The sequence below is a fragment of the Xenopus laevis genome, chromosome 1S, assembly GCF_017654675.1.
Source record: "Xenopus laevis strain J_2021 chromosome 1S, Xenopus_laevis_v10.1, whole genome shotgun sequence".
Classification (NCBI taxonomy): Eukaryota; Metazoa; Chordata; class Amphibia; order Anura; family Pipidae; genus Xenopus; species Xenopus laevis.
In genome coordinates, this window is record NC_054372.1 from 196,165,170 (window position 1) to 196,191,166 (window position 25,997).

The window sequence follows — 25,997 nt, forward strand, 5'->3', positions numbered from 1 at the left end:
GATCACCTGACCAGAAATACTGCAGCTCTAACAGTAACAGGAAGAGATCAACTGACCAGAAATACTGCAGCTCTAACTGTAACAGGAAGAGATCACCTGACCAGAAATACTGCAGCTCTAACTGTAACAGGAAGAGATCACCTGACCAGAAATACTGCAGCTCTAACTGTAACAGGAAGAGATCACCTGACCAGAAATACTGCAGCTCTAACTGTAACAGGAAGAGATCACCTGACCAGAAATACTGCAGCTCTAACTGTAACAGGAAGAGATCACCTGACCAGAAATACTGCAGCTCTAACTGTAACAGGAAGAGATCACCTGACCAGAAATACTGCAGCTCTAACTGTAAAAGGAAGAGATCACCTGACCAGAAATACTGCAGCTCTAACAGTAACAGGAAGAGATCACCTGACCAGAAATACTGCAGCTCTAACTGTAACAGGAAGAGATCACCTGACCAGAAATACTGCAGCTCTAACTGTAACAGGAAGAAGTGTGGAAGCAAAAGACACAATTCTGTCTGTTAATTGGCTCATGTGACCTAACATGTATGGTTTGTTGGTATGTTTGTGTGCACCATGAATCCTACGGTCCCAGGGGGCAGCCCTTGTTTTTTAAAATGACAATTTTCTATTTATGATTACCCAATGACACATACTACTAAAAAGTATATTATTATGATACACGAAGCAGGGTTTTACATGAGTTGTTTTATGCAATATCTTTTTATAAAGACCTACATTGTTTGGGGGGTACCGTTTTCCTTTAAAAAACATGAGGACAAGCAGATGCATCTGGATGTGTCTGAAACGCGTCAGTTGATGATGTGCCTACTTGTCCTTGTGTTTGTTAATAGCCACAAATAAAATGGATTTTCGCGGTTTGCGGTGCGGCCTATTTTCCACTTTTGTCTTGCTAATTTTGGTGGGACCGGCACTCCTATACACGGAACCACTGGGACAGAATTCAATACGGCACAACTAGAGCGTCTAGTGTTTAAAATGCCCCAGTAGAAGGCTTTGTACATGTACTTGAGCTGCCCCTTCCAGCTCAGCTATACCTAGAACTGCTAGCCTATATGTGGCCAGTGATTGGCTGCACTTCAAAAACGGAATTGTGCCATTTAGCACAAACACGGCAAATGGTGACTTTTATTGTTGTGCTACTTAAGGCTAAATTGGAGTCTGTCAGCGCTCACACCTGTTGGCAGAATGGAGCACAAGTGCAGCGTGTGCCATAGGCCTGGGACAGTCAGCGCGGCTGCAGGCGAGGGAGGAGCGAGAAGGTTTCAATACGGGAGAAGCGAGAAGGTTTCAATACAAACATTACCGTGCTTCGTGCTCGTTGCCAGAACTTTGTATGGCGTCAGTTTCAGATCCAGGTTCTCCTTGCGCAGGAGCTGGCGGAGGCAAGACATGGACAGTAAGTAATAGTTTCCCTTTAATTGTTCTTCATCTTCCTATGTCACAATGATCTAAATACACTAGGTAACCTGTATGGACGCACTAAGACAATCACCAAGGGGATGAGAGGGACCTATTGTCTCCCAAAAGACCAATTTATGGCTTGGGTGTAAAGGTGGCTATAGACGCAAAGATCCGCTCGTTTGGCGACATCGCAAAACGAGTGGATCTTTCCCCGATATGCCATTAACGAGCATGGCTATATCGGGGGTAATCTGATTGTTCGGCCGTATGGCGGAACAATCCGATTACGATGTGCCATGGACTCCGGCGGGATTGGTCGGGTCAAAATCAAACCTGTCCGATCGACCAAACGACCGATCTCAGCCGGACGAAAGCTGTCGGCACTCCCCACACACGATCCGAAAATCGTACGAATCCTCGATTCATACGATAGGATCTGTGTGTCTATGGCCACCTTAAGAGAGGGTGTTAACCTCAGGCCCCTGTCATAGAGGTCACTTGGGGTGGATTTTAAAGTAGAAGGAAAGATAATCCAATGAGCACCATAGAGCGATCCTCTTCCTTCTTCTTTCTTCAAATTCCCCAGGGCAGACGCAAACGCAGTAGAATGAAATAGTGACGTCTTTGTTCAGCTTTTCGCTCTACTGAGCATGAGCAGCCTCGAGAAGAAAGAAGAAGATGGAAGCTCCGTGTTGCTCGCTGGATGAAACGGGTGATAGTAGCACCCCCAAGTAAAGAGCGTCTTTCCTTCTCCTTTAATAGTTTATCCCCCCATTGCTGTCCTCTGTAACTTTAATAGCGAGAGGATGTAAAGATTGCAGTGATTCAATTCTCAGTGATTAACCTTTTCTCTAGCAGCTTTTATTAATGATACAAGATTGTTCTGGTATCGATTCTGGTTGGTTCCAATTCATAGTTAGAGGTAATGATCAATTAAATAATAATATTTTTTTTTTTAAAAAAAAAAAAAAAAAAAGTTTGTACATCATGTCACTTTCTGAGTCTGTAGACGGCTGGGATTCAGGGGTGCAAAGTCATCCATTAAAGGACAACTAAATCCTAACAATGAACATGGTTAAAAATGGCATATTTTATATAGTGAACTCATTGCACGAGGCTAAAGTTTGAGCTTGTCAATAGCAGCAATGATCCAGGACTTCAAACTTGTCACAGGGGGTCACCATCTTGGAAAGTGTCTGTGACACTCACATGCTCAGTGGGCTCTGATTGGCTGTTGAGAAGCTAAGCTTAGGGCTCGTCACTAATTATCCAGCAGAAAATGAGCTTCCCTGGCTGTAATATAAGCTGATGCTACAGGTTTGCTGATTATTCAATTCTGATGCTAATTGCACTGGTTTCTGTGCTGCCATGTAGTAATTATGTGTATTAATTACTAATCAGCCTTATATTGTGACATTTCTATTCTATGTGTACTGTATATTGTGAGTGGGTCCCTAAGCTCAGTAAGTGACAGCAGCACAGAGCATGTGCAGTGAATCAGCAGAAAAGAAGATGGGGAGCTACTGGGGCATCTTTGGAGACACAGATCTTTACTGCTAAAGGGCTGTGATTGCCTTCGGCTGGTACAGAAGCACAAAACATCATGTACAACATTTCTACCTACTTCTTTACTTAGGCTTTAGTTCTTTATTCATCAGGATTCGCCAATATCAGTATTAGCCAATATTGCAACTAATGAGCTATGCCCCATTAAGCTGAAACCTCACCTATGATACACCCAGACCCATTGACTTAGTGTAATCCCTCCATGTGCCTCATTTCCCCCCAATGGTGGTCCTGCACATACTCCCCCTGTCTCTCACTGGAGCAATCTTTCGAATATTTGTATAACAAATATAAATATGATATACATAAGCATAAAATAAAAACCCATAAGGTCTAGTTGCCTAAAATACAGCCCTTCCAAAAGCAGAGCGGGAAAGGACAAGACTTACTGTATAACCAGCTAAAAGTTGTACCCCTACACAATAAGCACTTGACCTTCCATATTGACAATACAGGTATGGGACCTGTTATCCAGAATGCTCGGGACCTGGGGTTTCCCAGATAACAGATCTTTCCATAATTTTTTCTACTAGAAAATCATATAAACCTGAAATAATCCCAATAGGCTGGTTTTGCTTCCAATAAGGATTAATTATATCTTAGTTGGGATCAAGTACAAGCGACTGTTTTATTATTAAAGAGAAAAAGGCAATTTTTTCGAAAAATTTGTATTTGATTATAATTAAGTCTATGGGAGATGGCCTTTTCATAATTCAGAGCTTTCTGGATAACGGGTTTCCAGACCCGTTGCGTGCTTAATGTATAGTAAATGTCTTTTTATTGTACGGCGCCATGGAATATGCTGGTGCTTTATTTCAGACAACTCCTTGCATTCTGAGCCTCACCTTATCCATCAGGGAAATAATCTGTAGAATCAGCTGATCTTGCCGTAAATCATCTCCGTTTTTGAATATAACGGGGTACTTGCCTCCGTCTTCGGTCTTAAAGTAGAGCTTGGCCGGCATGAGGGCGCTCTGCGGGAGGAACGGGTGCATTAGCGGTTGTATGTGGGTTATAGTAGTGCCATGACTAGTCACTACATGACATGGATACAGAGGCTGGTTATGGATTATATGGACCTGCTCTATGTTCTGCTGCTTGTTACTGCCAAAACGGGATTTGTTCCCATCATTCAGACACACAGGCCGGCCAGTGCCAGGGGCTACAAGGTGCCGCCCATCCCTGTACTTAGCCCATCCCTGTACTTAGCCCATCCCTGTACTTAGCCCATCCCTGTACTTAGCCCATCCCTGTACTTAGCCCATCCCTGTACTTAGCCCATCCCTGTACTTAGTCCATGCATACAAAAGGGCTGCTTCATGCCCAATGCACTCAGCACTCAATTATCAAGGCACAGAGCACAGCCTTCAAAGGCCATTGGCCCAGGAGCAACTGCTTGGCCCTAAAGGCAACAATTGTAGTGCCCAAGCAATGGTACTGCTCCCCAACGCTTCATAAAGGGGTTGTGCAGGGAGAGGCTGCTTATCCACACACTATACAAATAGGGGCAAATTTACTAAAGGGCGAAGTTACTAATGGGGGTAAAAATTCGCAAGGGTGACGTCATTTCCATACTTTGCCGATTTTCCACCGGTCGCCGGCGTAACTTCGCTAGCGAAGGAGACAGACTCTAACGGTACTTTGCACTCTTACGGCAGGCGGATTTGCTCTCTGGTGAATGGACGTTACTACGCAAATTCACTAAGATGCAAATTTTACTGAACGTTACCTCTTGCGCTGAGACCAGGCGAAGTGCAATAGAGTAGACAGGAGTTTCTTTTTCAGGGTTATAGCGAAAAATAGCGTAAATTTTTTTGGGGGTGACCGGCTTCCCCCGGTACATTTTCTAACATATGGCACATAAACTATACAGTGGGCTCATGTGTAGGGCAGTATAACAACTCTATTGTCTTTATTAAAGGAAAACTATACCCCCAAATGAATACTTAAGCAACAGATAGTTTATATCAAATTGAATGACATATTAAAGAATCTTACCAAACTGGAATATATATTTACATAAATATTGCCCTTTTACATCTCTTGCCTTGAACCACCATTTCGTGATGGTCTCTGTGCTGCCTCAGAGATCACCTGACCAGAAATACTGCGGCTCTAACTGTAACAGGAAGAGATCACCTGACCAGAAATACTGCAGCTCTAACTGTAACAGGAAGAAGTGTGGAAGCAAAAGACACAACTCTGTCTGTTAATTGGCTCATGTGACCTTACATGTGGTTTGTTTGTGTGCACAGTGAATCTTACGATCTCAGGGGGCGGCCCTTGTTTTTTAAAATGGCAATTTTCTATTTATGATTACCCAATGGCACATACTACTAAAAAAGTATATTATTATGATAATGGTTCATTTACATGAAGCAGGGTTTTACACATGAGCTGTTTTACTCAGTATCTTTTAATAGAGACCTACATTGTTTGGGGGGTATAGTTTTCCTTTAAGGTTCCCTGGGCTTGTGTAATGTAATGTATTTGCTGCAACATATACGTCCATTCGACTTCCCGCCGTATGCAAATTAGGCAACGCTAGCGAAACTTCGCCATTGTTCGGCGCCCTGGGTGCGACTTCGGATTTTATTGAATTAGCGTTGTCTTGGCGAATCTACGCCTGGTGAAGCGTTGCGCTGTGAGCGAATTTTCGGAGGTTAGTGAATTTACCCCATAGACATACAAATGCTGCACCCCATGGGGAGACCCAGAGACAGCTCTTGTACCCCCACGGTGCCTATAAATCTCTGGACAGATGAACTCGACAAATGATTGTTCACAATTGGTGAATTTTTGTTCTGAATGTGCAAATAAGGGTTATTGTTATTGCTACTTTTGATGACTTATCTTTATATTCAGGCTTCTAATATTTATATTCCAGTCTCTTATTCAAATCAATGTATGGTTGCTAGGGTAATTTGGACCCTAGCAACCAGAGGGCTAAAATTGCAAACTGCTGAATAAAAAGCTAAATAACTCAAAAATCACAAATAATAAAAAATGAAAATGAAATAGTCTTAGAATATCACTCTCTACATCATACTAACAGTTAACTCAAAGATGAACAACCCCTTTAACCTTGGGTTAATAGACCAAACTCCAACACTAAATACCCCAGAACAGGCTCAGGCATAACGCGCCATATCGTCTGTGTCTCAAAGCAACACAACAGGACTAGTTACTTGTAAACCAAGTTGATTCTTAGTTAAAATAAATAAATAAATAATATATATATATATATATATATATAGAGGTTGGAAGGATCAGCACACTCCATTTTGCGATGAAAAAAAACCTTTATCAAGGATAAACCGAACCGTTGGAGTTATGTGTGTTTAATAAAAAAACACTTTTTTTCATCGCAAAATGGAGTGTGCTGATCCTTCCAACCTCTATGTATGATTTATTGATCGTGCACCTCGAGTTCACAAGCTAAGGAGTGCGGACACCACAAAACAATTCTATATATATATATATATATATATATATATATATATATATATATATATATATATATTATATATATATATATATATATATATATATATATATATATATATAATTTTCTTTTTAAAGCCAATGTGTAATGGTTTTTAGTAAAGATTGCTGCTACATAGGATTTTATTACGAATGTGTTCTTATGAGGATGACAATCATATACAAGTTGCAAAGAGCTGACACTGATCTGATCTCACAAGTCACATCACACAGATATAGAGACAATATTAAGGCTCCACACCGACAGCAGAAAAAATGATCCAAAGCCACGGCACGTAATTTTTCACAGTTTGAAGCCCCCGCTGTCAGTTTGAAAAATAACATTGCTGAATCCCTGGGAGGACTAATCCTCACACTCTGCTGCCTATTGGATTCATGACACGGGGTTTTATGCTTCACTGGCTCCCAAGTTCCCTCGTTACTGACAGTAAAACGTAGAAATGGCTGCCGTACATGAGAAGGTGTCCCATCAACTGTCTCTTTATTGGGTTATGATGGAAAGTTGGTGGATCATTGTATTTACAGAATGGAAACGGAGACCTACTGAAATACACCTGTGGGGCTCTATACTGACTCTACTAAATAATGACCCTTCTGCTACTCAAACTCACAGCAAGAAGAGGAGGAAGAAGAGGAGGAGGAAGAGAAGGAAGTAGAAGAGGAAGAAGAGGAGGAAGGGGAGGAGAAAGAGGAGGAGAAAGAGGAGGAAGAATAGGAGGAGGAGGAAGAGGAGGAGGGGGACGAGGAAGAAGAGGAGGATGAAGAGGACGAAGAAGGAGAAGCCCTCAGCCTAATGCTACAACGTCAGGAAGTGAAGATCATGAAGGCTACTCAAACTCACAGCAAGAATAAGAAGAGGAAGAAGAGGAGGGGAAGAAGAAGAGGAACAAGAATAGCAGGAGGAGGAAGAGGAAGAAGAGGAGGGAGAAGGGGAGGGATAGGAGGAAGCCCTCAGCCTAATGCTACAACATAGGAAGTGAAGATCATGAAGGCTACTCAAACTCACAGCAAGAATAAGAAGAGGAAGAAGAGGAGGAAGAAGAAGAGGAGGAGAAGAAGAGGAACAAGAATAGCAGGAGGAGGAAGAGGAAGAAGAGGAGGGAGAAGGGGAGGGATAGGAGGTGGAGGAAGCCCTCAGCCTAATGCTACAACATAGGAAGTGAAGATCATGAAGGCTACTCAAACTCACAGCAAGAATAAGAAGAGGAAGAAGAGGAGGAAGAAGAAGAGGAGGAGAAGAAGAGGAACAAGAATAGCAGGAAGAGGAAGAAGAGGAGGGAGAAGGGGAGGGATAGGAGGAGGAGGAAGCCCTCAGCCTAATGCTACAACATAGGAAGTGAAGATCATGAAGGCTACTCAAACTCACAGCAAGAATAAGAAGAGGAAGAAGAGGAGGAAGAAGAAGAGGAGGAGAAGAAGAGGAACAACAATAGCAGGAGGAGGAAGAGGAAGAAGAGGAGGGAGAAGGGGAGGGATAGGAGGAGGAGGAAGCCCTCAGCCTAATGCTACAACATAGGAAGTGAAGATCATGAAGGCTACTCAAACTCACAGCAAGAATAAGAAGAGGAAGAAGAGGAGGAAGAAGAAGAGGAGGAGAAGAAGAGGAACAACAATAGCAGGAGGAGGAAGAGGAAGAAGAGGAGGGAGAAGGGGAGGGATAGGAGGAGGAGGAAGCCCTCAGCCTAATGCTACAACATAGGAAGTGAAGATCATGAAGGCTACTCAAACTCACAGCAAGAATAAGAAGAGGAAGAAGAGGAGGAGAAGAAGAGGAACAACAATAGCAGGAGGAGGAAGAGGAAGAGGAAGAAGAGGAGGGATAGGAGGAGGAGGAAGCCCTCAGCCTAATGCTACAACATAGGAAGTGAAGATCATGAAGGCTACTCAAACTCACAGCAAGAATAAGAAGAGGAAGAAGAGGAGGAAGAAGAAGAGGAGGGGAAGAAGAAGAGGAACAAGAATAGCAGGAGGAGGAAGAGGAAGAAGAGGAGGGAGAAGGGGAGGGATAGGAGGAGGAGGAAGCCCTCAGCCTAATGCTACAACATAGGAAGTGAAGATCATGAAGGCTACTCAAACTCACAGCAAGAATAAGAAGAGGAAGAAGAGGAGGAAGAAGAAGAGGAGGAGAAGAAGAGGAACAAGAATAGCAGGAGGAGGAAGAGGAAGAAGAGGAGGGAGAAGGGGAGGGATAGGAGGAGGAGGAAGCCCTCAGCCTAATGCTACAACATAGGAAGTGAAGATCATGAAGGCTACTCAAACTCACAGCAAGAATAAGAAGAGGAAGAAGAGGAGGAGGAAGAAGAAGAGGAGGAGGAAGAAGAGGAAGCCCTCAGCCTAATGATACAACATCAGGAAGTGAAGATCAAGAAGGCTACTCAAACTTACAGCAAGAAGAATAAGAAGAGGAATAAGAGGATGAGAAAGAAGAGGAGGAAGAATGGGAGGAGGGGGAGGAGGAAGAAGAAGCCCTAAGTCTAATTCTACAACTTCAGGAAGTGAAGATCAAGAAGGCCTTTGTGAAAGGAGACTAAATTGTGCAGAACTATAGGTTCCATGCAGGATGCTGCCACTTTGCACAGTGATTTGTCTAAACTGGAAAACTGGGCAGCAAACTGGAAAATGAGGTTCAATGTTGATAAATGGCACTAAATGGCAGTGTGGGGTTTTTGTGGATAACAAGTTGTCTAATTCTGGGCAGTGACATGGGCTAGACATATTGTTAGTTTCCCAGGTTTCCCTTAGTCATGTGACGTGTCCTCTGTTAAACTTCACTCTTTACTGCTGTACTGCAAGTTGGAGTGATAACACCCCCTCCCAGCAGTGAATTATTTGCATGTTATTTACTAAAAACAACTCCATAAAAAGCATGACAGTTTCCCTTTAAGATATGAATACGGTCCGGTAACCATATAGCTAGTTAAAGGGGTGGTTCACCTTTGAATTAACTTTTAGTATGTTATAGAATGGCCAATTTTAAGCAACTTCAATTGGTCTTCATTATTTATTTTTCATAGTTTTTTAGTTATTTGTCTTTTTCTTTGGATTCTTCTCAGCTTTGAAATGGGGGTCACTGACCTCATCTAAAAACAAATGCTCTGTAAGGCTACACATTTATTGTTACTTTTTATTACTCATCTTTCTATTCAGGCCTCTCCTATTCATATTCCCATCTCTTATTCAAATCAATGCATGGTTGCTATGGGGAATTTGGACCCAGCAACCCGAATGCTGAAATTACTGAAACTGCAGAGTTGCTGAATAAAAAGCTAAATAAGTCAAAAACCACAAATGATAAAAAATGAAAACCAATTGCAAATTGTCTCAGAATATCCCTCTCTACATCATACTAACAGTTGATTTAAAGGTGAACAACCCCATTAAAGCAGAATGTTCTCGTCAAAACAATATTTTTTAGGGTAGATCCCCTGCAAAATGGTCCCAAATAAAAGCACCACAAAATGGTAAGGCCTACTAAAAAAAAGGGGGGCAGAAGTGGGAGGAATGTGCACAACAGAACCAGAAAAGTTCCCTCACTTACCTACAGATGTTTCATGTTATTATGATCAGTACAAATCATTTCACTAACCTTGAACAGCGTGGCCTTTTCTGGAATGATCCCCCGGATTTTCACTTGTGGCTCTAGAGGCAGAGGGATTGGCTCAAACTCTGACAGATTCATCTTCTCATTGTCACCCAGTAAGGCCTGGAGCCTCTCATTCTAATAAGATAAAAAGGAATTATTATTATTAATGTGACAGTAATCACTCCTCCACGGCATCAGGCTGTTGTATATGTCTGATAGCACAGTAGCCCTTTGGGGTCGGCTCCCACTTTGCATAAAGTAGATATTTATCCTAAGGGTTCCTGCCCCCTAGTGGCAACATTAACTGCACGCAGAGAAAGACCCAACACCCACCTGTACAAGCAGTGCACGCAGGGCAGGACTACATGGGCGATTCAGCCGCAATCCGAAGCGCTGTGCAAAATCGCAGGCGTCACGTCGGATGCAACGGAAACAAGGTAAGTAATGGCAGTGTTGGATCGTGTCGCGTTGTTGATGCGTCTGCATCCGACAGTCGTGACGCATCAACAACGCGACACTGCCATTACTTACCTTCTTTCCGTTGCATCCGACGTGACGCCTGCGATTTTGCGCAGCGCGACGGATCGTGGCTGAATCGGCCATGTAGTCCTGCCTTAACTCACATACCCCACCCCAGAAGTGATGGGCGAATAAATTCGCCTGGCACAAATTTGCAGCAAATTTCCACGTTTCACCACCGGGCAATAAATTTGTGAAACTCCAGCAAAAATTTACCAGGGAAAATTTGTCTCAGTAAAAAAATGTTGGACGCGTGTCCGAAAAGTCACTTGTGTCAAAATCGGTGTGCGTCAACACTATTCGGACATCCATTGACTTTACCGCTGGCGTCAAAATTGACGCAGGTGTCAATTTTCAACTTTCAACTTTCGCAAATAATTGGTGAATTCCGCGGGGAATTCGCTAATTTTTTTGCGAAACGGGAGACATTTGCCCATCACTAGTGCCCAGTGTTATTCTGAAATGATTGACCATGAAGGTACATTGAATTGCTGCATGTACTAGCGGATCCCCATACAAATAATACACTAGCAGCTCATAGTGCCCAGGGCCGCCATTACAAATCACAGGGCCCAATACAACAACATTTTCTGGGCCCCCTGGGAACCGCCCACCTTGGCCCCCAAGCCCCACGACACAGTTAAAAGACTACACAGAGATCAGCGCTAAAAACGGTTGTTGGTCAGGGCCCTGTCATAAGTTAAAAAAAACCAAAACTTTGGCTCCAGGGCCCCCATAAAAGTTTTTTAAAAAAAAAACATTGGTGGTCAGGGCCCCCCTACAAGTCAAAAACAATAATTGGTGACCAGGGTCCCCCTATAAGTTAAAAAAAAAAACACATTGGTGCCAGGGCCTCCCATGAGTTTTTTTAAAAAAAAAAGAAGCATTGGCGCAGAATAATTTTTTTAAAAAAGACATTGATCTCAGGGGCCTATAGAGTATTAAAATAATACATTGGTGGCCAGGGGTTTAATAAAAAAAAAACTAAACTCATGGCTTCAGGACTTCAACTTCGTCTCCTTTCGTGGCTCTGACTCCTTTCGGGACTTTGGCTCTTCGGGACTGCTTCGGCTCTTCTGAACGCTCTTCTGGACTGCTTTGGCTCTTCTGAACGCTCCTCTGGACTGCTTCAGTCTTCTGGACCCTCTTCGGGACTGCTTCGGCTCTTCTGAATGCTCTTCTGGACTGCTTCGGCTCTTCTGGACTGCTTCAGCTCTTCTGGACTCTCTTCGGGACTGCTTCGGCTCTTCTGAACGCTCTTCTGGACTGCTTCGGCTCTTCTGGACGCTCTTCGGCTCTTCTGGATGCTCTTCGGAACTGCTTCGGCTCTTCTGGACTGCTTCGGCTCTTCTGAACGCTCTTCTGGACTGCTTTGGCTCTTCTGGACTTCTTCGGCTCTTGTGGACTCTCTTCGGGACTGCTTCGGCTCTTCTGGACTGCTTCAGCTCTTCTGGACGCTCTTCGGGACTGCTTCAGCTCTTCGGGACTGCTTCAGCTCTTCGAGACTGCTTTGGCTCATTGGGACTGCTTTGGCGATGGCAAGAGGGGTTGGGCTATTTCAAAAAGTGCAGCACAGCCAGGCCCGGTACAAGGTTCGGGTTGATAGATAGGGGAAGGATTACACATTGTAAAAGAGGAGAAGCTTTACCTTCTTCTTACGATTGCCACTTTCACGCTGCACGGCCTTCATCAGATAGACAAGTCTGTCTACAAACGTTTGCTGTGTGGCAAGAAGAGAGCGCATCACCCTGACCGACTTATCACCCTGAGTGACAGAATGGGAACAAGTGTTATATTGCCCAAGTCTCTTGATTCACCCCATATTATACAGCACTACAACTCTGCCCCCCTTGTTCACTGGCACATACGTAACGCTGGCAAACTAAAGCCTGTAACTGGCTCACTGCCAACGTGTGGCTTCTGCTATGACAGGCCACAAAGACAGAAACACGAGAAACATCATTCATTATCAACAGCAGCTGATGATCTTATACTGGGGTATTTATGTCTCAGAAAAGGCAAGCAGAAAGATAACCTAGACATGGAAGCTGCCATATTGATTCCCTTAGACAGTACAGTATGAGGGTATAGCTTATTGTATGCCCAGAACATTCCTTCTCTGTATATTTGTATTTATACATATGGGAGGAGGAGGTGCCATATTGATTCCCTTAGACAGTACAGTATGAGGGTATAGCTTATTGCGTGCCCAGAACATTCCTTCTCTGTATATTTGTATTTATACATATGGGAGGAGGAGGTGCCATATTGATTCCCTTAGACAGTACAGTATGAGGGTATAGCTTATTGTGTGCCCAGAACATTCCTTCTCTGTATATTTGTATTTATACATATGGGAGGAGGAGGTGCCATATTGATTCCCTTAGACAGTACAGTATGAGGGTATAGCTTATTGCGTGCCCAGAACATTCCTTCTCTGTATATTTGTATTTATACATATGGGAGGAGGAGGTGCCATATTGATTCCCTTAGACAGTACAGTATGAGGGTATAGCTTATTGTGTGCCCAGAACATTCCTTCTCTGTATATTTGTATTTATACATATGGGAGGAGGAGGTGCCATATTGATTCCCTTAGACAGTACAGTATGAGGGTATAGCTTATTGTGTGCCCAGAACATTCCTTCTCTGTATATTTGTATTTATACATATGGGAGGAGGAGGTGCCATATTGATTCCCTTAGACAGTACAGTATGAGGGTATAGCTTATTGTGTGCCCAGAACATTCCTTCTCTGTATATTTGTATTTATACATATGGGAGGAGGAGGTGCCATATTGATTCCCTTAGACAGTACAGTATGAGGGTATAGCTTATTGTGTGCCCAGAACATTCCTTCTCTGTATATTTGTATTTATACATATGGGAGGAGGAGGTGCCATATTGATTCCCTTAGACAGTACAGTATGAGGGTATAGCTTATTGTGTGCCCAGAACATTCCTTCTCTGTATATTTGTATTTATACATATGGGAGGAGGAGGTGCCATATTGATTCCCTTAGACAGTACAGTATGAGGGTATACCTTATTGTGTGCCCAGAACATTCCTTCTCTGTATATTTGTATTTATACATATGGGAGGAGGAGGTGCCATATTGATTCCCTTAGACAGTACAGTATGAGGGTATAGCTTATTGTGTGCCCAGAACATTCCTTCTCTGTATATTTGTATTTATACATATGGAAGGAGGGAGGTGCCATATTGATTCCCTTAGACAGTACAGTATGAGGGTATAGCTTATTGTGTGCCCAGAACATTCCTTCTCTGTATATTTGTATTTATACATATGGGAGGAGGAGGTGCCATATTGATTCCCTTAGACAGAACAGTATGAGGGTATAGCTTATTGTGTGCCCAGAACATTCCTTCTCTGTATATTTGTATTTATACATATGGGAGGAGGAGGTGCCATATTGATTCCCTTAGACAGTACAGTATGAGGGTATAGCTTATTGTGTGCCCAGAACATTCCTTCTCTGTATATTTGTATTTATACATATGGGAGGAGGAGGTGCCATATTGATTCCCTTAGACAGTACAGTATGAGGGTATACCTTATTGTGTGCCCAGAACATTCCTTCTCTGTATATTTGTATTTATACATATGGGAGGAGGAGGTGCCATATTGATTCCCTTAGACAGTACAGTATGAGGGTATAGCTTATTGTGTGCCCAGAACATTCCTTCTCTGTATATTTGTATTTATACATATGGAAGGAGGGAGGTGCCATATTGATTCCCTTAGACAGTACAGTATGAGGGTATAGCTTATTGTGTGCCCAGAACATTCCTTCTCTGTATATTTGTATTTATACATATGGGAGGAGGAGGTGCCATATTGATTCCCTTAGACAGAACAGTATGAGGGTATAGCTTATTGTGTGCCCAGAACATTCCTTCTCTGTATATTTGTATTTATACATATGGGAGGAGGAGGTGCCATATTGATTCCCTTAGACAGTACAGTATGAGGGTATAGCTTATTGTGTGCCCAGAACATTCCTTCTCTGTATATTTGTATTTATACATATGGGAGGAGGAGGTGCCATATTGATTCCCTTAGACAGTACAGTATGAGGGTATAGCTTATTGTGTGCCCAGAACATTCCTTCTCTGTATATTTGTATTTATACATATGGGAGGAGGAGGTGCCATATTGATTCCCTTAGACAGTACAGTATGAGGGTATAGCTTATTGTGTGCCCAGAACATTCCTTCTCTGTATATTTGTATTTATACATATGGGTGGAGGAGGTGCCATATTGATTCCCTTAGACAGTACAGTATGAGGGTATAGCTTATTGTGTGCTCACCTTCAGTAAGGCCTGACTAAATCTTCTCATCACATTCAGGTACATTTCGTGAGTCTTTGGGTCTCTCAGCTGGGTGTCCTGATCCTCACATTCCACTATAACATACCTAATGTAAGAGAAGGGAAGAAACACATCTCTTTAGCTTCTAGTATCAGCCGTGTGTGTTTCTCTATTGCCTTTCTTATCCCTTTATTCCTCCTGTGTATCATAATCCAATCACAAGGGGCGAGTAGGAGGCAAAACTTAGCAAGAAGTGTAGTACATCATTCCTGTATGTCCAGCCTAACCGTATTGGGACTAAAACTCACTAGGTACAAGACCTGTATTCTCCCTGTGCAAGACTTGTAACTAGCAATACAGAACATTACTAATTAGTCTAATAACCAATAAGTAGGGATGTACCAAATCCACTATTTGGGATTAGGCTGAATCCCTGAATCCTTGGTGAAAGATTCAACCGAACCAAATCCAAATTTGCATATGCAAATTAGGTGCAGGAAAGGAAAAAGTAGGAAAAAAATCGTCTTTTGTGACAAAAAGTCACATGATTTCCCCACCCGCCCCTAATTTACATACGCAATCATCTGAATAGATGGCACTTCTGGGCTGTTTTAATTGTAGCAGGTAGCTGATCACACACCTAACGCGTTTCGGGATAAAATCCCTTATCATAGGCTCATATGCAAATTAGTATTAGGATTCAGTTCGGCCAGGCACAAGGATTCGGCCGAATCCGCATCCTGCTAAAAAAAAGACAAATCCTGGCCGAATCCCGCAACGAATCCTGGTGCATCCCTACCAATAAGCAGAAGCTTCTGGCCAAGAGCAACACATGTCCCCACCCATCAATATCACTAATAAATAGGGATGCACCAAATCCAAGATTCGGTTCAGGATTCGGCCTTTTTCAGCAGGATTCAGATTCGGCAGAATCCTTCTGCCTGGCCAAACCGAATTTGCATATGCAAATTAGGGGCGGGAGGGAACTTAACTTTTTGTCACAAAACAAGGAAGTAAAATTAAATGTTTTCCCCTTTTTGCATATGCAAATTAGGATTTGGATCGGTATTCGGCCGAATCTTTCAAGAAGGATTCGGGGGTTCGGCTGAATCCATAATAGTGGATCCGGTGCATCCCTACTAATAAATGAGCATTACTGTACATTAATAACCCCACAGCTAAACCTCAATCAATGCCATGCAGCAAATAGATTGGAAACATCCCCAATACACCCGCCTGATGGTTATATGAATATAATACACAAAAGCCATGAATATCTTGTAAATTATATCCTTATAAACGGTGAGTAGTGATGTCATCAGTTATAAACGGTGAGTAGTGATGTCATTTCTGTTACATGACTAACTAAAATGTGTGTATTATAATAAATAAAGTACCCCCAGTTGTAAAATATGAATATATTAGAAGTCACCTCGGAGTTCCATGACCTGTATAAAAACACTCGGCCTTCAGCCTCGTACTTTTATATGGTCATGAAACTCCTCGGTAATTTATAATATCCTTATATTTTACAAAAGGGGGGGACTTTATTCACTATATACAAGTATTGGGGCACAGTCTATCATTATGGCACCTCATATTAAACGCCACTGGTCCTCAGGCTTAATTCATTGACAGTTAGATCCAATATATCTTATAGGGGGGCTCCTTTTGCCTAGAAGATGTATTAGAGCTCACTCTATTAAACTCACCAGACATCATGTCTCTCTACATGCAGGATTTGTGCAAAATACAGTTATTTTGTTACATTTTGTTTGTACTGGAATCAGTTATTTGAGTGACCTCTAATACATCTGCTAGGAAATGAGCCCCCTATAAGATATATTGGATGTAACTGTCAGTGAATATCTGACACCCAACTGCTGCATGAAGAGAGAATGAAGAGAAACAGATGCTGAGAGAGGAATCGTGAAGATAAACGTGATTATTTCAGAAACAATACAGAATTTTAAATTGATAGTATTTAGAAAATTTCTTATTTTAATATGCTGAAGCTTATATTAAATTTTCATTTTCATAGTTGGGATGCTATTGAGGCCATGTCACACTTTTGAGCTATTGCTGGGTGATGGTGAAATAAGGGAAGAGGGGATATCAAATAAAATCAATAAAGATGCCCTGGTATGACGGTTGGGGGCACGATATGTCTGTATGGTGGGGAGTGGCAGGTTGGTGACTTGCCGGTTTCACTGGGACCAATATTTTGAAGTCATCCATAGGAAAAGTTCTGTTTTCTATGGGTTTGTATTGCTGAAATTCATCTTAAGCCGTTTCTTTTGTAACTGTAGAAAATGTCATGGCCCATTGAGGGCAAACTGTTCGCTGTCAATGTGAAACTTGAATAAATAATAAAAATGTTCTTAAAAAAATAAATAAATTCATTTTTGTGATAGTTTCTCTATAACATGAAGCCAGCAGGGAGTAACATATGCCCCATTACGACTGCCGTGGGTGAGCATCAGAATTCTCTGAGCTTGTGCTGTCCGACTCGCACCCAAACCAGGGAGTCATAACGGGTCATTTCTATGCAGGAAGGCAAGTGTTTATAGTGCTAGGAAAGTCCACAATGCACCATTTTTTGCACTTCTGTCCTCTGACTTTCCGCTTTAAATAACGGCTGCACTTCTGCCCAGAGGCATAGCAAATGCTCCCCCATATTTATTTATAGGATTCCTTTTTATATGCAGATGGGAATAAACCAAGGACCATGTATTTATTCTATTTATGAATGAGTCCCAGCTCCTGTTAGAGAGGGTCCATATACAGAATCAAGAGAAAGTAATATATTACACTCCGGTGGCATAGCAGGAATTAACTGCCTAAGAAAGAGAATGAGCCCAAGTGCCACATGCAGTTCCCCTGAGCCTGCAGGTAGAGTCCTGTGCAGGTCCATTTATGGAACCCATACCCGACCTGTACCCGCAACCTGCAATCCGCAACCCGGACCCGCATTCTTACCCGCTACACGACCCGCATGTACCTCAACCGCAACCCGGACCTGCTGACCATTAATAATCAGGAAGTGTTGTCATTGTAAACCGGAAGTGACATCATTGGAAGTAGGCGTGATCAGAAAAAAAGTAGTAAAAATGCTTATTGAAAAGACCCGCGGCCCTACCTGCAAACCCGCAGAACCGCTGTCTATACCCGTACCCGGAACTTCTACCCACAACCCATAGGTTTTTGCGGGTAACCCACTGGTACCCGACCCGCTGCAGGACTCTACCTCCAGGGCTACTCTAGCAAAACTCAAGGTAAGAGTAATAATGAAGTAATAATACCAATTATTAGTATTACTGTTTTTACACTGTAGAAGAGGCAGTTTACTAGCAGGGAAAGCCGTATATTCCAAGCTGTGCTGAGGCAACATCAGATTTCAGGCTCTGACAGTTTTACGATTGGTCTACAAACCCCAAATGGATGTTCTCAAATTCCCTTTTACCCAACACAAATATGCAACATTCATGGGATCAGATCTCATAAATCCTTCCCCGCCAAACCCACGCCAAATACCTGCTTTTTGCATCCACACCAGGGAAGCTGTATATTTCATGAGCTCCGCATGATTAAAAATAAACACAGGGAACTCTGCTAACCTGCTGAAGCCCCACGTCGATGGAGGTGCACCTACCAGTATAAATAGTTGGCCAGAGTGGAGTTCTTACAGGCTCTGGATATCAAGAAAGTGCAGAGGTCTTGCTGGGGAGCGAAAGATACAAAACACGGTATAATGAGCGATTATACACAGAGAAACACCGGGAGCTGAGATTGTAGTTCTGCATATTAAACATTTTATTGCACAAACAAGCCTCTTCTTTTATGTGACGACTAGTTAATATACAGTAGAACCCCCATTTTACGTTTTTCAGGGGACCAGAAAAAAATGTTGTAGGAAAATGCAAAATCAGGGAAATGTATTTTGCATAATATATAGGTGGGACCACAAAACAACAATGTAAAATGAGGGAAAACTTGAAATGGGGGTTCTACTGTATATATATTTCAGATGAATTGCGTTTTCTATGGCTTCGTAGCTGTTGGCATGGTCCAATGGTATCTATTCATACAGGTTATAGGTGGCCATACACGCGAAAAGACTCACTCGTTTCAAGGTGGGTGATAGGCTGATCCAATCGTGGGCCCTGGAGCCCGACAATCGCCGGGGATGCACGCCCGATTTGAACTATATGTGATTGCTTCCACATTATACGCCATACCAAACCATTGTTTTGTAAGTAGGCATTTTGGCCAGTCGGTGGATATTGGTTTTTTTTTTGTTTGTTTGTTTTTTGGGAACCAAACACAGGAACGTTCACCATCACGAGTATAAAGCCACAATCCAAATCTAAACGTGGAAAGCAGGCACCCATGTAATAATTGATGCAAACACTGGGTGGCGCCTATATAATATACTTAATTGAACGTACTACACTGATTTCTGTTGCCTCAGGCGCTGATCATCTTTTTTTTGTATTTGGATATTTCTTGGACAGTGGAGAGACTGTGAGGAGATCGGCAAGAAATAAATACCTAACGGACTAACTATTCCAACTCCAGATATGCAGGTGGTCAGAGCAAGGACCACATCGGTTTGCTGATGTGGTCAGCAATCCGACACAATATTAAAACCTGCCCGATCCACATCTGTCCCATTACCGGCCAGATAGTGGTCAGAGAAGCCCGTCAGAGGGTCCCATACACTGGCCAATAAGCTGCCAACATGGTCTGTCTGTATAAGACCAGCAGGGGCTTCTCTGACCAATATCTGGCCGGTAATCGGACCGATGTGGATCGGGCAGGTTTTAAAATCGTGTCGGATTGCTGACCACATCTGCAAACCGATGTGGTCCTTGCTCTGACCACCTGCATATCTGGAAATGGAATAGTCAGTCCGTTAGGTATTTATTTCTCCAGTCAAGGCCATTAGGCCTTACCTAAAATGTCAGACATGGATAGTGGATACAGGTGGAGATAATACAGCAAGACCCACTGGCTACCAGTGTGTAAGCGGCCAGAGCCCACTCTAAAGCAGCATAGTGCATTGCAAAAATATATATCCATTTTATGCTGAGGGTTGCTGGGGATCACAGTGCTGTGACATGCTGGGAGTCACTGTGGAATTATGTATTGGGGTGGGCCAAAAAAAAAACATTATAACTTGGGTGTCAAATTTCATTATTTCTTTAGGTCACTATGCCACATACATAAACACCGTATCTGTTACTAAAGAAAGACAAAATATATGTCATGCAGTGTGCAAGTCCCACAACAGTATCTCTCCCACAAGCAGTGTGGAAATTGCCTCTAGTGTTGTGTTTCCCCTTGAACAGGGAAGTGATTGCCCGTAGCGGTTTGTTGGTTCCATAAACGTTGTGCTGCTATTGCCAGTGTTATGTCAGTGCCATAAATAAGGTGTTATTATGTCTGTCCTACAAGGAGAGAACTTTCTTCAGCTGTATAACTGCTCAACTTTGCCCGTAGTCCTGCCTCACGCAAACTCCAATAGTAATGTAAAGGTTTCCTTATACTAAAGAAATATGGAAGGTCCTCTTATCCCACCGAAAATTAATCATACTTTTAAAACGGTGGGGCAAACTCTCCCTTTTAGATCTCCCGAAACCCTGTTAGTCTTTAGGATTCAAAAGAACATGGGGTGTTCACTACTCACCTCTAGATTCTCAGCATCTAAACCATCCTTAGTCTTAGAAGGTGGTGCAGGAGATGATACTGCAGGGAGAGGATTCGAAATGATCTGCGAACTGTGGGGACGAAAAAATCGACAGTTTGGTCAGAATCATTTTGGAGGGTTTTGAAGTACAGCTATGTCACAATAACTTGAATTAAATAAAGGCACATACTGTACCTGTCTGTTTCTGGGTTTATTCCAGAGGTGGTCATGCTCTCTAACATGGGTCCTTGACTGTCCTTCTTGGTTGGCTCTAAGCCACTCTTTATGTCTTCAAAATTCTCATACTTCAGCGCTTGTACTAACTGTAACAGGTACATCAGCAGGTCCTACAGAGACAAAAACTCATTACTGAACTCCAGATGGTGGCTGACTCTGTTATCTTTTACTAATGATGGTGCCAATGAATCTTTAATTAAGAAAGCCAAAAGGGAAAGCAAAACTGAATGTTAATACACGTGTTGTCCTATTAATCAGAATGCTACATTCTCTAAATCAGAGGCTCCATAACTGTGAGGCTCCATGAAGTTCATTTACAATGAGATTTATGGTCGTGCTATTTGAGTTAACACATATATGCTGATTTGGACATAGCAGAGTCCAGCATGGGTCTAAATTCAGAAACCTGCGACCCGCACTCACCATCCACATCTCTACCGACTTGAACCTGCTCCCCAGTCCGGCAGAGACACGCAGAGTACAAGAAGTCTTTTCCATTGGCATGAGGCACACAATACACTTATGCATTATTGATTCATATAATCTTATTCATATAACCTTAAGGACATCAATAAACACCAGCTTCAAATTAATTATTTAAGTGCAAATATGTGCCCTTTATGTATCATGTCTCTAAATGATGTCTTGCTTTTTAATCTGTTCTATACACTGCTGTTTTTTCCTCAGAACTACAGGTCCACAGGTTAGATCAATGTCTTTAAATGGTTCCTTGCATATCAACTTGCCTTTATACCATATGCTGCAGTTCTTTCTCTAGAACTGGAGGTCCACAGTCTGTATCCATGTCTTTAAATGGTTCCATGCATTTCAACCTGCCTTAATACCATATGCTGTAGTTCTTTCCCTAGGCCTGGAGGTCAACAGGCAGGACAAACGTCTTTGAATGGTGTCTTGCTTTTCAACATGCCTCAATACCATATGCTGCAGTTCTTTCCCTAGACCTGGAGGTCCACAGGCTGAATCTATGCCTCTGAATGGTTCCTTGACTTTTAACTTGTCTCAATACCATATGCTGAAGTTATTTTCCTAGAACTGGAGGTCTTCAGACTGGATGCAAGTCTCTGAATGGTTCCTTGCTTTTCAACTTGTCTCAATGCCATATGCTGCTGTTCTTCCCCTAGACCTGGAGGTCCACAGGCTGGATCTATGCCTCGGAATGGTTCCTTGACTTTTAACTTGTCTCAATACCATATGCTGAAGTTATTTTCCTAGAACTGGAGGTCTTCAGACTGGATGCAAGTCTCTGAATGGTTCCTTGCTTTTCAACTTGCCTCAATACAATAAGCTGCTGTTCTTCCCCTAGAACTGGAGGTCCACAGGCTGGATCAATGTCTTTGAATTGTGCTTTTCTTTCCCTAGAACTGGAGGTCCACAGACTGGACGAAAGTCTATGAATGTTGTGTTGTCTCAATAACATATGCTTCCGTTTTTTTCCATAGGACTGGAGATCCACAGGCTGGAACCATATCATTAAACTGTAATACGTACAACGATTAAGGTAATTATGGAGGCCAAACACTATTAAAGGCTTTTAAATACCTGACATAAGCTATCGCTCAAGCGACAGGCATGGTAATAAAACAAGCACTTGAGTTATGTAGAAAGAAAGTGTTCAATCACGGGACGTCAATGCTGCACTGAATACGTAAATGAACGTGCATCACCTTATACACAAGCAGATTAATATCCATAACAAGTAGACACTTATGGATAAAGCTCCATTACATAAAGGGCATGCTTCCACTAACTACATGCAAAGTGAGGATGCTCGTGGAAGCTTGTGCAAAGCATACGTAATAGTCCCACGTAAGAGTACTCCCATAATAACATTTACTCTCCTGTGATCAACACACTTGCCTAGATTATTGAACAGGTATCGGATCGACTATGTGGGATGCTTACATGCTGGGGGTGGGAGCACAAGATGACAACACTGTATACTGATCAGCATTTGGTAGACATCAGTAAATAAAATATTTGCAACCTGTAAGTCTATTAATTGAGACACCCAGCAGCAGTAGGCAGAGAGACAGGAGTATATTAAAAAGAAAATGGGGGGAGAAATCCTAGCAGCATATTTTGCCATTTAATGCTTTACATGCATCGTCATAAAACTCTCTCTATAATTCTATCATAAGCTGCAGGCAAAGCAAAGTCTAGCAGAGTCCTTGGAGCCCTTGAGCAGACTGAGGACATAGAACCACTTCAAGGGTAACTTCTGGCCCACTGAAGTCCAGTTGGACTGATCTGATTGAGGCTGGCTTGCATCAGAAGCTCAACAGTCCTGCATCACTGAATGACCCAGTGCAGATTATTTAACTACCAGTTTCCACTAATTTAGTCATCTTTCTCCTGTTCTTTTTTGGGTGGAGAACATGTTTGATAAGCTGCCTTGGGGGTGCAGGGTACCATTGTGCTCACACATCAACTTCTATTTGCCATGGGGCAGAGAACAAAACTATTTGAGTGTTAGGTCTAGGACTTGGTGGAGGAATGTAGATCAAGGAGGCTGTAAAGTAATGGCTGCTGGCTATGGGAGGGTGCCCAGAAGCTCCATCCCATGGAAGAAGTCAAGTGACTTCCCCTCAAGGTGCTAAAATTAATCCTTGGGAATCTCTCAGGAACCTGAGCTTCATTCAATGATATATATCGTATCAGATAGTTTTCTTTGGAGCACCGTATCTACTTTAAATGGGCAGAAACCATGAACCCATATGACTATCAAGATTAAAAGGTGAGGAAAATATCTTTTGATTAGGGATGCACATAATCCAGGATTTGGTTCAGGATTCGGCCAGGATTCTGACTTCTTCAGCAGGATTCGGATTCGGCCAAATACTTCTGGCCAGCCAAACCAAATCACGTGACTTTTTGTCACAAAACAAGGAAGTAAAATATGGTTTCCCTTCCCATCCCTAATTTGCATATGCAAATTAGGATTTTGATTCGGTTCGGTATTCGGGGGTTCGACCGAATCCAAAATAATGGGTTCGGTGCATATTTACTTTTGATCAAGTAAAAAAACTAATTTGTGTTATACATGGAACGTCTTTGGGAAAACTCCAGTCTCATTAAAGAGTTGCTTTGTTCCTTCTTTTCCAAGTTTCAGCTGAAAATAACCTATTCACCATTCAGAGCACCGCTGCGCCTCTCTAAGCGTTTCAGAGCTCAGAGGTTACGGCGGAGCTGGAAAAGAGATTGAATATGACTGCCCACTTGCCAGCTCGAGAAATAAGGGGCCTGACCTGCCAGCTCGGAATCAATATATTGTTCAAACAAGTAATGAAATTGAAATCAGATTATCAGAAAGGGTCAGAATTGGACAAGTAAAAGAGGGACTCGTTATTCTGCCTGCACAAAGCCACTCTAATTGCTCGTTTAGTAACTCTCTAACTGCCACATCCCGCTTGGCACATGCAGATCAGTTTCCCTAACAAGCCCACAGGCTGTTCAAAATGGATTATAATGCCTCGGCTATTTTTTATTTTTTTTTTTTGGCTCCTGTTTTCTGAAGGAAAGTAAGCCAAATATTTAAAGGACAAGTAAAGGCTAAATATAATAAGGAGTGCAAGGACAGGTGTACCACATTTCAGTAGTCATTTTCGCTGAAGCGTGCCTCAGTTTAGGCGATCATTGGCCAAAGGGTATTGATCTGGTAGAGGGGAATGTGACTATTTAAATGAGTCACTTTGTAAAAATGGGCTTCAAAGGAGAACTAAACCGCCGTTAATCAAAAACCTCTGCGTCAAAAGACGCAAGTCAGCGGTTCTGCGGGTCGCGGGTCGGCCATGGGTCTTCTCAATAGCGATTTTTACTCCCTTTTTTTTTTTACTCCTTTTTTCTGATCATGTCTACTTCCGATGATGTCACTTCTGGTTTACAATGACAGCACTTCCTGATTCTTGATGGTCAGCGGGTCGCGTGTCCAGGTTGCGGATAAGGTACTTGCGGGTCGTGAAAGCAGGGAGGGGCCAATGGAGGGAAGGGGATTGGGATTTTTGATTAACGGGGGTTTAGTTCTCCTTTAACAGGGCGCTTTATAATCCAGTACAGTCAAAAATGTTTTTTAGGTACAGGGTGTGTTTGGTGCTTCCTGCTTAGTGCCCAGTGCAGTCAGTGGTAACCCATGGTGGTGAAGACAACAGAGGGGGCTGGACTAGGGAGTTAGGTCACTGACGGGGAGACTACTGGGAAATTTTAAGGTCAAAACCCAGTGGGTGAATAAGTGGTCTGCCCAAACCCCACCAACCCACAGGTTTTGGCTTAGCCCACACAACAAGTGGCAGCTCCCCAGAGGCAAAGTCACACAGGCCTTCTTCAAACACTTCCAACCTTGCGCCCAAAAACTCAGCACCTGAAACACCACTTAGACAATGACTGAAATCATCCCAGATTTCATTTAATTAGAATCTAATGAGAGATACCATGCACAGGCAGACAGACATACGCTAGACATACAGTCAGACGCATCTATAAACAGACGCAGCTTTAAATTGGAAATTGGCTCTGCACAGAAAAAGCCCAGACATTTTCCCATGACGTTCCAACAGGAATCAGATCCACGATGTAGCTGATTAGGCTGGACCAATGGCAGCATTAAAACAGATCATAAAACAAAATCCATATGATTTATTATAGATTCGATGTGCTTGTCAGGCCAGTTTAGTAAAATATTAATTTATTTTTATATCTATTTATATATCGCCAACAGGATACGCAGGTCTTTACCTTAGATATAACAAACAGGGAATACATGGGAATACATGGGAATACATGGGAATACATGGGAATACATGGGAATACATGGGAATACATGGTGTATAACAAACAAGGGTTACAGAGTTGGAGGGCCCTACAAATACCTGGGAAAATCCCTGTCTCCCACTTCTCCTTTTGTGAATATTGCTCTGTCACTGTCATTTTTATTGGTAACTGACGGCAAGGTGATTGATGGGGATTGAATTCAATCCTCTCGCTGTCAGTGGCATATTATAGTGCCAAAGGCTATTGGTTTGGCATTTGGAGCTGAAGTATCTGATCTGTATCACTCGTCTAAAGGATTCATTGGGAGTCTAATAACTCTGGCAGGGACATTTGCATGCTGACCATGGGG

At 42.6% G+C, this 25,997-nt stretch overlaps 1 protein-coding gene across 2 annotated transcripts in view; it reads right to left on the bottom strand.

Annotated features, from left to right (window-relative positions):
• Positions 1 to 25,997, bottom strand: part of pik3c3.S (phosphatidylinositol 3-kinase catalytic subunit type 3 S homeolog) — a 135,822-nt gene that overhangs the window by 68,883 nt on the left and 40,942 nt on the right. For both annotated transcript variants that reach the window (XM_041580659.1, XM_041580657.1), the window contains 8 exons: positions 20,822 to 20,973; positions 20,627 to 20,717; positions 18,590 to 18,657; positions 14,938 to 15,043; positions 12,251 to 12,367; positions 10,087 to 10,218; positions 3,842 to 3,970; positions 1,333 to 1,402 (listed from right to left, as the gene is read on the bottom strand). In XM_041580659.1, coding sequence (XP_041436593.1) covers positions 1,333 to 1,402; positions 3,842 to 3,970; positions 10,087 to 10,218; positions 12,251 to 12,367; positions 14,938 to 15,043; positions 18,590 to 18,657; positions 20,627 to 20,717; positions 20,822 to 20,973 — 865 coding nt within the window. The remainder of the gene's footprint in view (positions 1 to 1,332; positions 1,403 to 3,841; positions 3,971 to 10,086; positions 10,219 to 12,250; positions 12,368 to 14,937; positions 15,044 to 18,589; positions 18,658 to 20,626; positions 20,718 to 20,821; positions 20,974 to 25,997) is intronic.